The sequence below is a fragment of the Amblyomma maculatum genome, chromosome 3, assembly GCF_055883805.1.
Source record: "Amblyomma maculatum isolate TAMU_Amacu chromosome 3, ASM5588380v1, whole genome shotgun sequence".
In the NCBI taxonomy this organism is placed as follows: domain Eukaryota; kingdom Metazoa; phylum Arthropoda; class Arachnida; order Ixodida; family Ixodidae; genus Amblyomma; species Amblyomma maculatum.
In genome coordinates, this window is record NC_139346.1 from 10,511,826 (window position 1) to 10,526,440 (window position 14,615).

At 46.4% G+C, this 14,615-nt stretch overlaps 1 protein-coding gene across 5 annotated transcripts in view; it reads left to right on the forward strand.

Annotated features, from left to right (window-relative positions):
- The window catches only part of Ube4B (Ubiquitination factor E4B), a 373,326-nt gene that overhangs the window by 199,122 nt on the left and 159,589 nt on the right, over positions 1 to 14,615 (forward strand). For 4 of the 5 annotated variants that reach the window (XM_084597297.1, XM_084597293.1, XM_084597295.1 and 1 more), the window contains 3 exons: positions 5,934 to 6,050; positions 6,103 to 6,195; positions 6,824 to 7,021. The exons of the other annotated variant lie outside the window; for it this stretch is intronic. In XM_084597297.1, the coding sequence (XP_084453423.1) occupies positions 5,934 to 6,050; positions 6,103 to 6,195; positions 6,824 to 7,021 (408 nt within the window). The remainder of the gene's footprint in view (positions 1 to 5,933; positions 6,051 to 6,102; positions 6,196 to 6,823; positions 7,022 to 14,615) is intronic. 5 annotated transcript variants of the gene reach the window in all.

A 14,615-nucleotide genomic window follows, 5' to 3' on the forward strand; every position in this document is an offset into this window, starting at 1 on the left:
CAGGTCCTCGAAAGGGGTTTCATCTAGGAAAACCCACCTGTCACAGGACTTGCACTTCACTTCTGGGTTTTCCACTTTCATTTTTCTGTTCTTGCCTCCTTTGCCCGTCATGTCGAACTACACCCAGCTCTTTCTAAAAAAAAAGAATCGCTTCACAGCACTATTGCATCGGATCAAAGGCTTTGATTGGGGAGGCGCGGGATGGTCGGGATGTGCGCTGCCCTCGGAGGTGCCCCTACACCAGGCTAGGCCTAAGCTTCCGAGTCTCGCCTCGCGATCGAACCGGCTGACGATCCGACGCGATGAGCCCTGTGTCCGCCCAGGGCTACGCGCTGCGCTTACCCTGTGTAGGCTTTAAAAGCCACTCTCCGGTGTGACCACCCACGAGCGCATCTCAACCAGCGTATGCACAGTGTTGCCGCTTGACTCGAAAAAAAGTCTGAAATGCGCAGTTTCGAACGAGATCAAAATGGTGCCAAGGGAGCCTTGTGCTCCTGAGTTACATGCTGCGGAAATTGAGCATGATTTGTCCTCAATTTAAAGGGCCGTGCTTGGAGACTCTGGTATTTAAAATCGTCTAGGGCAACGAATATGCGGTATGTTTGCACCGAAATTTGCAAATAGGTGCGGAAACGTTTCAGGATCACAAAAATGGGACATTGAAAATTCGGTTTTTGGGATGATTTTCGATCCCGAAGAGCCGGGTCCCCCCTTAACCTCATCCGCCCACCTAACTTCCTGCCGCCCCCTGCTACGCTTTCCTTCCCTTGGAATCCAGAGCCGAATTCGTTATACTGATGTTCCTAGATAATAGCGGAAAAAATAATTATGTTCGTTAATCTGAAATATGCGTTATATTGAAATTCGTAGTACTGAAATATTTTTACTTTGAAAATATCGAAAATCAGTTGGGGATTTTAAAAATATTCGTTAATTTGAAAAATTCGTTAATCTGGTATTCATAGTAACGAGATTTGACTGTACTGAGGTATTCTCCATCTGCTCATACCTATATCACGGCCTAGAACACAGGATGGAACAAGACGCCCGCTTGCCACAAGGATCCATTATAATTTATGTCGACACGAGCATCCAAGCCTGTGAAGTGACTACTGCAGTTTACTGCCCTAGCAAATCTTCACTGACGTTTCAATTACCGGAACCTTCATCTTCTTTTTGTGCGGAACTGCTTGCAGTGCAATTCACTCTGTCATTCCCATGCCTCCCACGACCCGTATTGTCATACGCTCTCCAGGTGACAAAGCTACTTAGACGCGTTAGTGGTAGCACAGAAATCTGCCAAAGTCTAGTGGCACGCATACCACAGCCATTTCGTATTGAATGGACTCCGCGTGACATTTTAAGGGATCAAAGCCAGGCGGATTCTGCGACCGGCCTTTCACCTTCAACCTCGACATCTCCGAGCCTCATAAAATTGGACAATGCTACTCTACTTTGAACGAGAAGGAACACCTCTGACACCAGACACGTGCTCTGATACCTCCGTGTACAGTAAACCTCCCCTGTGGTCTAACCCGTGCAGAGGAGGATCAAAGTTGGGGTGGCCCTAACAGCGGCAGTGATTAGAAAGTGGCCTCAATTTCGACATTGGTATCCACACCCTGGGTGCCCCGTCTGTAAATCCAGAAATACAGAAGCTGACATTCATCGCCTGCTGTGGGAATGTCCAGCGCTGAAGCCAACGCGGATCCAGCACCTGGTGGCAGCTGGCCTCTGCTCCCATAATCCACAGTCATAGGCTGTTTGGACACTGGGACTGCATCTTCGTTCACTCCTCGACTTCATTGCATCTGCCAACCTTTTTTCATTTCTTTGACCACACCCTTCATCCTTCACAGCATTTTTTATGCCCTGAGGCAATAAACGTCGCAAAAAAAAAAAGGTCAATTTCATTTTTAGTCTCTCCGTTTGGTCTTTTCCATGTCCACTTCCGGTTCTTCCGTTTGCTGAAGAATGTGTTCATGATTCTTAAAGGGGGACATGGCTCTTAAAACTATTTTTCCTAATTTTTGTCCAAATTTGATAAAACCTGGTATTCTGATTCAGTTTGTACTGATTTCAAATATATAACTATTTTTCCAATTGGCAAATTAGTTCAAAAGATAAATGAAATTAAGTTTTCATAATTTGCAGGAACAATGAAAAAATAAGCGCACTATAAAAAATTCACGTGGACACTTTGCTAGATACTAGAAAGCATAATGAATACAATTTAGAGCAAAATTGAAAAACTTTGAACTGCTATAACATCGCTAATATTTGTTGCATCAAAAAAGTGCTCCTAACATTGTATTCATTATGCTTTCTAGTAGAATTTTGCTCTAAATCAGACAGGAGGGCACCCACATTTGGAGCAGTGAACTTTGAACTGCTATAACTTTGCTAATATTTGTTACATCATTGATTACGAAAAAGCATTTGACTCGGTTGAAACCTCGGCGGTGATGCAGGCATTGCGAAATCAGGGGGTAGATGAGCCGTACGTGAAAGTGCTGGAAGATATATATAGTGGCTGCACAGCAACCATAGTTCTGCATAAAGAAAGTAACAAAATTCCCATAAAGAAAGGTGTTAGGCAAGGAGACACAATCTCACCAGTACTATTCACAGCTTGTTTAGAGGAAGTATTCAGAGACTTGGAATGGGAGCAGTTAGGGATAAGGGTAGATGGAGAATACCTCAGTAATCTGCGATTTGCTGATGACATTGCCTTGCTAAGCAACTCGGGAGATGAACTGCAAATAATGATTGATGACCTAGACAGGAAAAGTAGAAAGGTAGGCTTGAAAATCAATATGCAGAAGACTAAGGTAATGTTCAACAGCCTCGGGAAGGAACAGCAGTTTACATTAGGTAGCGAAATACTGGAAGTAGTAGGCGAATATGTCTACTTAGGACAGGTTGTAACCACAGATCCGGACCATGAAAAGGAAATAACAAGAAGAATAAGATTGGGATGGACCGCATTTGGCAAGCACTCGCAGATTATGACTAGCAGCTTACCGGTATCGCTCAAGAGGAAAGTATACAACAGTTGCATCTTGCCTGTACTCACCTATGGGGCTGAAACGTGGAAGCTAACCAAGAGAGTTCTACTTAAGTTGAGGACAACCCAGAGGGCTATGGAATGAAAAATGGTAGGGGTAACGTTAAGAGATAGGAAGCGTGCAGAGTGGGTCAGAGAAATAACTCGTTACCGACATTCTAGTGGAAATTAAAAAGAAATGGGCATGGGCAGGGCATGTCGTGCGAAGAGAGGATAACCGATGGTCGCTGAGGGTAACAAACTGGATTCCAAGGGAAGGAAAGCGTAGCAGGGGGCGGCAGAAAATTTGGTGGGCGGATGAGATTAAGAAGTTCGCAGGGGTCAAGTGGATGCAGCTAGCACAGAACCGGGTTAAGTGGAGAAATATGGTAGAGGCCTTCGCCCTGCAGTGGGTATAATCAGGCTGATGATGATGATGTTACATCAAAAAAGTGCTCCTAACTTCGTTATGCGTTCTAGTATCTAGCAAAGTGTCCGTGTTAACTTTTTGTAGTGCAGTTAATTCTTAATTGCTTCTGCAAATTATGAACAATTAATTTCATTTTACGTTGAACTAATTGGCCAATTGGAAAAATAGCTGCATATTTAAAATCACTGCAAGAAACCGAATCAGAATGCCAGGTTTTATCAAATTTGGCCGAAAATTGGAAAAGTAGCTTTAAGAGCCACTCTGCAAACTCAACTAGTAACTCCCTCCTGCTATTCTTAGAATCAATGCCATAGTCACCCACTGCCTGGTCACCTGCCTGCTTTTTCCCTACCTTGGTATTGAAGTCTCCCATTAGTACAGTATACTGCGTCTTTACTTTTCGCATTGCCAATTCTACTTCTCCGTAGAATCTTTCAACTGCCTGTACAACCTTCAGTTTATACCACTTAATTACGATGCCTGCTAGGCTATCAATAATGCTATAGGAGTCATCTACATTACCAGGTATATACTTATTGGCAAGGAAACCTGCTCCTAGTTCTATGTTGCCAGGGTCAGTTTCCAATGGCAGCCTGTCCAGCGGAGCCCTGATTTTTAGCACCCCTCACTGCGTCACAGGTATGATCGCCGCCGTGGTCGGTTGCTCCGCAGCCGCTGGCGACTGAGGGCTGGGGTTTTATAGGACTGTTCATGGGAGGTTGCGGCCAGTTACTGCACTGGGGTGGCCAACTCCTGTTCTGGTGAGGGAGTGTCGAAGGTGTTCACTGTGCAGCATACAAACGTACTGAAAAAATATAACAGTTTTTCACCAAGCGCAAGTTAGCAGGCTTTCATGTGGTGTTGCCATCATAGATATTGCAGCTAGTGAACAAAAGTGAGCGTTTGAAGCGGTGGCAGCCACTCGCATTTAAAACAATCAGCGCCTGTACGTCCTACTTGTTCCTCCGTTCTTTGTCCGGCTACGCGCTGCAAAAACGACGAATCACTGTGCTGCGTCTATGTCGAGCCAAACTGAAAAATTACTCTCAGTGATTTATGAGTCCTTACAAATCAACTACCGGAATCCTGTGCGGTAGTTGGTGATTTTAATGCACATTCTCCCTTCTGGTGAAGTGAGAAAATTGATGCACGAAGCCTAGTTATTGAAGATTTTATTCTATCTAGGAAAATATATTTTATTTGTTTATTTACAACGTACTGCTAGCCACGGTAGAGGCTGTTGCAGATTTGGGAGATTGTATTATACAAAAGGAACAAGCAAAAAGATGGAACAGAAATTGTAGGTGCCCTTCAGGAACAAAACAAAGCAACAAAAAACATCGAAAATTTGAAACCAGTGACTTAAAACTAGTCAATTAACGGAGTGTTAAAATAAAACACGCACATGTTGAACCACACTCACATCAATGACGAGATTCAAATTAACTATCCTTACGAATCATAAGCAACACTACACAACTTAGAGATGAATGAAGAAAGCGTAGTAGACTTCACAATATCATCAGTCAGAGAATTCCAGTCTCTAACCGCTTGGGGAAAGAATGAATACCTAAACATATCATTGTTGAACCTATATTCATTTAAATGTTTGCAATGTTTCACTGGGTTTTCGCCTTTCATCACTTTAGTCGCCAAAGTGTCCTTGAATTTTTTTCCCTTTAAATTGCTTCGCGATTCTAGGTAGCACGCATGTGGCGATGTCATTTCGTGGGAAGGCGTCGCCGTGCCAGACGAACTTTACTATAACAGATTTTTGTCATAAAGATCTTTGCTATAAAGGGGGGAAAATGTACAGTTGTCTATTGAAGATAAATTGGGACTTCAGTTACACTTTACCATATCTGAGTTTTTTTTACTATATCTGAGTTTACTATAGCAGAGTTCTACTGTATGCAGCATCCTTACATATTAGACCGTTATTAATCGTATACCGGGCCTGCCGGGGTGGCACAGTGGTTACAGCACTCGACTGCTGTGCCCAAGCATGCGGGATCGAATCCCGGCCTCGGCGGCCACTTTTCAATGGAGGCGAAAAGCAAGGCGCCCATGTGCTGTGCAATGCCAGTGCATGTTAAAGAACCCCAGATAGTTGAAATTACTCCGGAGCCCTCCACTACGGTATTTCTCATAGCCTGAGTCTGTTTGGGACGTTAAACCCCACAAACCAAACCTAATCATATACCGGGAATTAATAGGTTTCTTTTTGGTAAAACAGCCTTTTTGACATTTAAATTCATCTTCCAAGTGGAACACCAGGACTGAATTCATGTTTGCAAACATGAAACATTGTGATCAGTGAGAATTTTTCGATTCACAATACATTCGTCGGCAAATAGCTGCATAGAGGATGCCTTCAGAGATATTTTATATAATCGATTGGCGTGGTCCTGTGAAAATGGTGTAATTGGGGTTGTGCCATATTTGATTCTCTTGCAGATATTGGAGGATCCCCTGTGGCTGCCGACACCCCTGACTGGCAGCGGAGGCCGTGAGCTGAGCCGGCTGTCACTGCTAGGGCCATTTCTGGCCCTGTCACCGTTTGCCGAGGACGAGGTGGGGCTGGTGTTTTACTGTGTGTTCCTCCCTGACACCGGTTGGTGTGCAGCCGGGTCTGGTGCGGGCCTACTACGAAGACCGGGACCCCGAGCACATTCAGCTGGCCCACCAGACGCTGCAGGCCATGCTGGAGGCCGCCAGGGTGCGTGCTGCATGTCTTCTGGGAGAGGAGGTGTGAATGCCAGACAGAAAGCTTGTTTTGTGCTGGCGGAGAAGACGTTTTTTAGCGACCATGTTTGAAAGAATGCACCTAGGAGTTTGGGCTATGTCGATTGTGAAAGCGCAAAAGGCACGAGCGCTTATTTCCAACTGATTTTATTTCATGTGGGAATGAAGAAGTAAGAAATGAAGGTGGTTTGAAACAGAAAAAATAGTGCGAATGATGAGACAAGTAACGTTGGTACTTCTAGTCCCTTTTCTGTTTCAGACATGGCTTTGGCACCTCACCATCACCAGATGGGGAAACTCCCCCATTGGGTACCTTGTGTTTTCTCCACATTTATTTCTGTTATAAGTTGTGTCCCAAAGAGGCTCTGGAAATGTGGACCATCTGGGGTTGTGCACTGACGTTGCACATCACACATTAGGCCTCCGTCGAAAGGCTTGAGCAGTGAAGCGCCACTCAGCAACTCATGCGAACATGCTTCATGCCTCCTTCCCACTGAAAATGGCATGCCTTACAGTATAATAGCTTTAGAGCGTTTTCTTCTTTTTTTGCTGCATGCCTTGAAATGTCCAAGAGTAGCACTTAGTATCTTTGTGTACTACAGGGCCAGCTGCACGGGGTGGTGCGCACGCTGCTCCTGGCGGGGCGGCCGGAGGTGCTGGCCTGGCTGGGGTCCTTGCTCAAGGCCAATGAGCGGCGTGCCCAGCTCCAGGTGGAGCCCCGGCACGTGGCCTCCGACGGATGCATGCTCAACCTGGCTGCCCTGCTCCAGCTGCTCGCTCTTAAGGTGCAGCCAGCCAAGGTACAGACCAGCTCTCTTTTATGGGCAAGCATGTGCAAAGACAGTGAAAAAGAAAAGCACATTCAGCATCGTAATGGAACGCCTCTAGGTCACGCCAAGTCCTTTGTCATTATCTTGAATACTCTGCAGTGGCTGATCGTTAATGGAGCAGTGAGTTTACATATCTTTGCTAGGCCTTCTCAAGATCTTTTTGTTTCTGTTTCTCATGTCGTATTCACACTTCCTCAGCATTGTAAGTTTCTTTCCCAAACGTGTGCACTAAGGAAATTTTACTTCTTATGCATAGTGCTCACTTTATCGGTGCAAGAAGTTGCATTTTGGCATACAAGATGAAATATCAGATTATCGAGAGAGGGGAAAGAGGAACGGTCCCATATCTTTTAAATCTTTTAATGCTTTGTATCTCAACCAAGTAGATCCTCGTTAATTCAGCCTTCAAGGGACCAGACATCGAGTGGGCTAGGGAAGCTGTTTTCATCGCACTTTCATCGCAACACCTGCGCTTGAGATGAAGTGGCAACAGCGTTTCAAGTCGTTTTGTGCACGTTGAGGAATAGTTCCAAAATTGACCAATTTCCTTGCAGTAGCACCAAACCAAGATGCATCACTGCAAGTGTGAACAAGAAGTGCAGCTTAGGTGTCAGAATAGCACCCCAAAATACAATATGGAGCAGCGTACGAACAGTGCAGGATGGCGCCAAGTTAAGCAAGGTGATACGTTTTTGTCACAATGTAGGTTTGTGCGCAGAACCCCTACTGATAGTTTTGTGTTGTGCTACCTGACTGCCAGGCAGTTTGTGTTCTTGGCTGGTCATGTCATCCTTCGTGGGACTACAGCTATCCATAACAGTTGTCATAACTTGAGTGAAATCATTCAGGTCTAGGGAGGTTTATTTTGATGATCACTGGTTGCATGGGTAGTACCAGCACACCATCTCGCTTCCAAATCAACTGGACTCACTTGGGCCAGCCAGGATCGCACTTTTAGTTCTAATTAGCGGGGGTTGAATAAATGACATTTTTCTGTTTCATAAATGGTGCGCATCTAACTCCAGGGTGACATGCGTGCTACCAGCAGCCCCTTTCGGCATCATGGGTGGAAATGCACCCCATAGGAATACAGGATTGCAAGCATGATCTGGGCCCTTCATGAAGAAAAGCTCAGTACACCCTAAAACATATTGTAGGATTGCGAAACCTCATTTCGATGTGTTTTTAAAACATGGTGATACAGTCAAACCCGGATACAGTAGACTCGCGATAATTCAAACTCTGATAATTCATACTTTCGGTTAATTGAAACAAAATTCAAAATTTTAGTTGGCCCGCTATGCTTTCAATGTATTCAAAAACCGCTTAATTCAAACTCCGCTATTCGGTTAATTCGCACTTTTTGCGTGTTCATACCGAAAAATATCTGCTGCTTCGCTGCAACTAGCTCAAAATTTGCGTTTTTATATCGTAACAGTCAAAAAGTAAAAAAATGTAACAATAAGTGCACCTCACCGCAAATCATTCGTCAACATGCCGCGCGAGGAAAAAAAAAGAAAAGGAGCCGACGAGTACGAAAGTGACGCTTGTCGGCCGACTTTGTAGCACGTGACCTGCTTTTCGGACTGACTGCGCCAGCCACAGCACGGTTACTACCCTCGCAGCTGAATTCGCTACAATTCAACACATCCCCCGAGACGCGGTGGTTTGGATGTTCATTTACTCGAGAGTGGGAACAGTTGCTTTTGGCGACAATGAAGTACAGAAGGCTGCGAAGATGGTGAAATACTTCCCGATTCCGTCGCCATCGACAGAGACGTGCCAGTTGCTAAACTCAATGCTGGACTCTACTGCGAACGCGAAACTCGTGCTCGGTCACCCGTACAACGCGTTCGATCTGTGCGGCATGTTGATGGAGGCTACATTCACCACCCTGCTCGCCGCGATGCTGAAGCGTACCGAAACTAGGGACTTTGATCGAGAAGGCATTTGGAACACTTGGCTGTACTTGCGCACGTTGGACAGATACGAAGAGTTGTACGATTTCGACGTTCCGTACTCTCAGTTGGTACAGCTTTCGCTATCCAAGATCGCGAACGACGACACGTTCTCTAAACAGCTGAATACTGTAGTCACATCGAATCTGAATCAATTGATGAAGGATGTACAGGGCCTTTCGGAGGAGAACAAGAAGGCAGTAGTGAGCACGCTTTTCAATACCTTACACTCGCTAATATACGACGTGTATTATCGAGTGGTAATACCGTTGAACATTACGTCCATGATGATTCTGTTTGCTAATAGTGCCGACGAGTATTACGATGAAGAGGACATGCACGTGGAACACGACATGAGTCAACCGATACAGTTGAAGTCGTTGCGCGACGACACGCCCGACAGCGGCATCGACGACGTGGACGCGATACGTGCAAAAGTGAGCAAGGGGTTGAAAGACATGATGGGAAACATTGCCAAAGAAGTCAAGGCACAGAAGGATCAGTTTGATAAGTTGAAAGAAGCGTACAATCCTGCCAAGTCTAGCTACGACGGAGCCAGGGCCGATTTTGAACAGAAGAAGCAAGAGTATGAGAGTGCCAAAGAAAAGATCAATCAAGAAGCTACCGCCGCATCCAGCTCGGCCATTTCTTCTTAGCGCGCGACGGTGGCTGGGGGTTGATGGAATAAAATAATGGCATTTGAATTGCTGAATGCGCGAGCGTTTGAGTCTTTCATCGAAATTCCGTGGGAATTGGACGAATTGTTGCGCCGAGCGGCGTACAACGATTCGACCGATGAGAAAGTTAGCGAGATATCTAATTTCAGCGACGTCAGTCTGACTAAAGCTGCTGCAGATATGCTCACCGAAGAAGAAGCAAAGACGCATAGAATTGTGCGTGTCGATGAAGCTGTAACTTAAGCGGCAGCGGTCGATGAAGCTGTAACTACTGACTGGCAGCACACGCGACTGAAGAGCCTGCTGCATGAATAAACTCCGGCTGACATTTACAACGCCGACGAAATGGGGCTGTTTTTCAAGTGCCTTCCTGATCAGACCTTGTGTCGAAAGGGCGACGCACTGGCGGAAAACTTAGTAGTAAAGAAAGGCTGACAGTCATGGTTTGTGCCAACATGGACGAAAGCCTGAACTTTTTGTTGTCGGAAAGTCAAAGCGCCCCAGGTGCTTCAAAGGTGTCCGAACACTGCCATTTGATTGCGCGGGAAACACGCGTGCATGGATGACGCAATCCTTATTTGAGGATTGGCTCCATAACCTGGACGGGCAGTTCAAGCGGTCGAAGAGGAAAGTATTGCTCATCGTCGACAATTGCCCTGCACATGGCGAAGTGGAGGGGCTGGAAGCAATTCGCCTCGAATTTTTGCCTCCCAATACAACAGCTGTCCTCCAGCCCCTGGATCAAGGGGTAATAAAATGCCTCAAAGTCCACTACAGGAAGCTGCTACTTAAGAGAATGTTGGTGTGTATGGATAATTCAATGCCATACACCATAACACTGCATTCATTGTTGGGGATGCTTACTGCTGCATGGAGTGCTGTGACGCCAACAACAATTCGAAATTGTTTTCAGCACGCCTTCCGCATCCCTGGCTGCAGCAGTGACTTGCCTGACTGCCAGCAAAGTGAAGATGAAGGTTGCCTGCAAAGCGACGATGCAAACCAAGAGCTCTCTGCTCTGCAAGTGCACAACATAGCTGCCGACCTCAGCGATTATGCAGCTGCTGATGATAACCTGTGTGTGTGCAGGGAGGACACACTTGATGACTTGGCAGCGGAGGTGATGCCACCAGAATGCAGTAGTGAAAGTGAGGAGGAGTTGCAAGAGCAATCCACTGTGACATCTGCACAAGCATTCCATCACATTGCTCAAGTCTGCCAATTTCTGATGACAACAGAAAACTCTGAAAATGAACTGGCTGCTCTCACGGGCATAGAGAGCTTTGTGTTGAAAGCTCATGTAGCACGGAAGCAGTCGACCATTCACGATTTTTTTAAAAGGTCTGGTCAACAGTAGATGATGACCAATAAACTTGTTGTGTACCTTCCACCTCTGCTTGTTTATTTTGTGTAGTTGAGGTATGGAAGTGCATAAAAATGATTCAAATAGATGCCTGGTCATAGTGTGCTCTGTCATCTTGCCCAGAGTTGTATGTACAAAAACTTCTGATAATTCAAACTTCCTGATAATTCAAACAAAATCCTGGGGTCCCTTCGAGTTTGAATTAATGAGAGCCTACTGTATATTGAACCCGGATATATCGAATTTTGGCTATATCGAACTCGCGGAATATCCCCTTGAAAATCTCATGTAAAAGTATAGGAAAGCCGCGTCATATATCGAACTCAATTTCACTGGTAGTTTGATATATCAAACTCCGCACTACGCACTGGAAAGTGTGCCTTTCCCAAAGACGATCGCATCACCCTCGGCCGTTTGCCGCGTGACGTTTTAAAGTCATACGCGGAAGGAATGAGGGGGGACAATTCGGCTAGGGCAGCGCCGCACCCATTCCCCAAAGGCGTGCGCATTTGCGGTTGTTATCGTTTCCCATGCGCCAGCACGTGACGTTTGCAAGATGTGCGTGAATGAACCAGAGAGAACCGGTGGAAACGAGAGGGGAAAAACGCGATAGAGTGAAGCGCAAGGGTGTGCCCATTCTTTTGCCTGCCTATCTCTCTCCTTCCTCTTTCCCGGCCTTTGTTCGCAGTAGCATGCGTTACGCATGTGCCAAGCCAGCTCAGCCTGTTTTCAGACAGACATCGGACTCTTTCTCCAGCGTGTGTTGCGAACCCTCTGCGCGCGGCGGCTGACGCGGCTATGGCGCCTGCTGAAGTTAAGAAACGGCAGATCTTTTTTTTCTTTTTTGCGAGAGTCGTCTATTTTATCATTGCGCTGTACGCGCGGCGTAGCGTAAGATATGGCGTTACAAAGCTGCTTTTTCTTTTTTTGCGAGAGTCGTTTATTCTTGCATGTATGAATCAACGAAAGCACGCGGTCAGCTGCGGTCATGACACTGGCTTTTAGCATTTTTCGCTTCAAACAGCATTTGCAGCAATTGTATCACGCTTTCCATTGATTTTGTGGCAGTGGACTACGCCTGCCCCAGGCGCGGCGTGATAAATCGAACCAGGCTTGTACAATCAAGCCATCACGGGCAGTCTGCCAAGTTCTCTCTTCGCCACCGCAGGAGCTATCAAAAGATAAACACGCGGCGACATTATCACTGTGCAGCATCTTGGCACGCTGGCAAGAAATGAGCTGTGGATGAGACGACCGAAACTGAGTGCGACAAGCAAGCGAAAACGTTGGCGATTTCCGCCGCTACGACACAGAAACCTCGTTTTGAGCTGCCAGGGATGCAGTTCCAACAAGTTGTAAATTTTTTGCTCTGTCACTCCCGCTCGTCGCTGAGATCGCTTGCATGTGAGCGAGCTGGCCTTAACGCTTTTTTTTTTCCAAATTCTCAAGTGCAAAAGCGGAGGGTGGGTTCATTATGCGAGTGAGTTGGTGAGTTGATTACGCGGCAAATACGGTATCATTTTTTCGCATCGTAAGTGCTGTCCCAAGCCGATTTCTGTATATCGAATTATCGATATATCGAGCTATTTCGTGATCCCCTTTGAGTTCGATATATCTGGGTTCGACTGTATGTGGGGGTCACCACTGGCACAGCGTGACTTACAGAGGCAAAACATTCTCTAGTTTCACAGTGTAGGCAGTTCACATGTACTCTGACAAAATATGCAGAGGCATGTATTTTAAAACAACATGATAAACGTGTGCTGTGAAGCCAGACATACAGATGTTTCTTCGCATTGCAAAGGCTTCTACACTGATTCATAGTAAGGTCATTGCACAGCCAAGATGCTCTATGCAAAGGGCATTACAAACGAACAAAAACAAATTGTGCACCCTGGCTGCTGAGGTTGCTCACGGTGGAAGCAGCCGAGCTGTTGTGTGTGCCGTCGTCTGTGCGGTGCCATTGTCTGCAATGGAGCACAGTTCAAAAGAGTGCGTTGTTGGATGAGTTGGTCAGACATATCTTCAAAGTACTTTCTCGTCCTTGTTTTGTGTGCACAGCATACTTTGAAGAGGTTTCTCTTCGTTTGTTTGTCATGGCACTTTTTTTTCATGTTAAACATCTAGGTTGCCCAGTTTTACAGTCGAACCCAGATACCGTATACATGCGTGTAATGGCCGCACTTTTTTTTCCGAGATTGGGGTGAAAATCAGGGGGTGCGGCGATTACATGAGAAAAAAGACAGCGAAAAAAATTATTTGCAGTGGTACCTGCTTTTATTATTGTTTAAAAACTCCTTGTCCTCCTCTGCTAAACTCGTCGGGATTTCAGGCTCGTCCCGTGTCCAAAACATCACTCCTCGTCGTCGTCCTCCTCCTCCTCCGAACTCATCGGGAGTTCAGGCTCGTCCTTGTCCCAGATGAGGTCATCCTCCGTACCGTCCAGCCTGTTTGATATCCCTGTCACCTTAAAACTTTTTTCCACAGTCTCGAACGAAACCGTGGCCCACGCTTCGAGTATCCAGTGGGAAACGGCCACAAGCGATGCCCGTTTCAGTCGGCCGGTTGGAGTCTTCTGGTGGAGGGCCGTTGCCATCCACTCACTGTACGCACGACGAAATTCACACTTTAAAGGGCGGTTTATGGAGACGTCCAGCGGCTGAAGCATGCCGGTCATGCCTCCAGGTATGATTGCCAAGTCCGTGTTAGATGCGCGGAGCTGTTGCCGCACGCTCTCTGTCAGGTGCCCCCTGAAGCTGTCTAGGATGAGTAGAGAACGCGTCGCAAGATTCGTCCCTGGTCGCTTCTCCCAAACACACTTCAACCAGTCTGTAACCAGCTCATCCGTCATCCATCCTTTGTCCTGCGCACGAACAAAGATGCCATCAGGGAATTTCTTCGCAGGTAGACGTTTCTGCTTAAAAACAACGTAAGGCGGTAGTTTTCGTCCATCCGCTGTGATGCAATGCATGACTGTGCATCGCTGCCTTTCGCTCCCCGATGTAAGCACTCGCACGCTCCTCTTCCCCTTCGCCTCGACTGTCACATTCTGGGGTGCGTCAAACCAAACCAGGGTTTGATCGGCGTTACCAATCTGAGAGAGAAGGTGCTCATGTTCTCTGCGCTTGTTGATAACAAACTTGTGGAACTGCAGAAGCTTTTCACCATACTCCTTGGGTAGACATTGACACATCGTCGTGCGGCGACAAATGGATATGCTTTTTCGCTTCATGAAGCGCGAAATCCACCCATTGCCAAGAAATGAGCTGTGGATGAGACGACCAAAACGGAGTGCGACATGCAAGCGAAAACGCTGGCGATTTCTGCCGTGGTGACACAGAAACCTTGTTTTGAGCTGCCGCGGTGGCTCGAGCGGCGAGAGGGACGCAGTTCCAACAAGTTGGAAATTTTTTGCTCTGTCGCTGCCACTCGTCGCTGAGATCGCTTAATTGCTTGCATGTGAGCGAGCTGGCCTTAACACTTTTTTTTTTCCCAAATTCTCGAGTGCAAAAGTGGAGGGTGGGTTCATTATGCGAGTGATTTGATTACGCGACAAATACAGTATT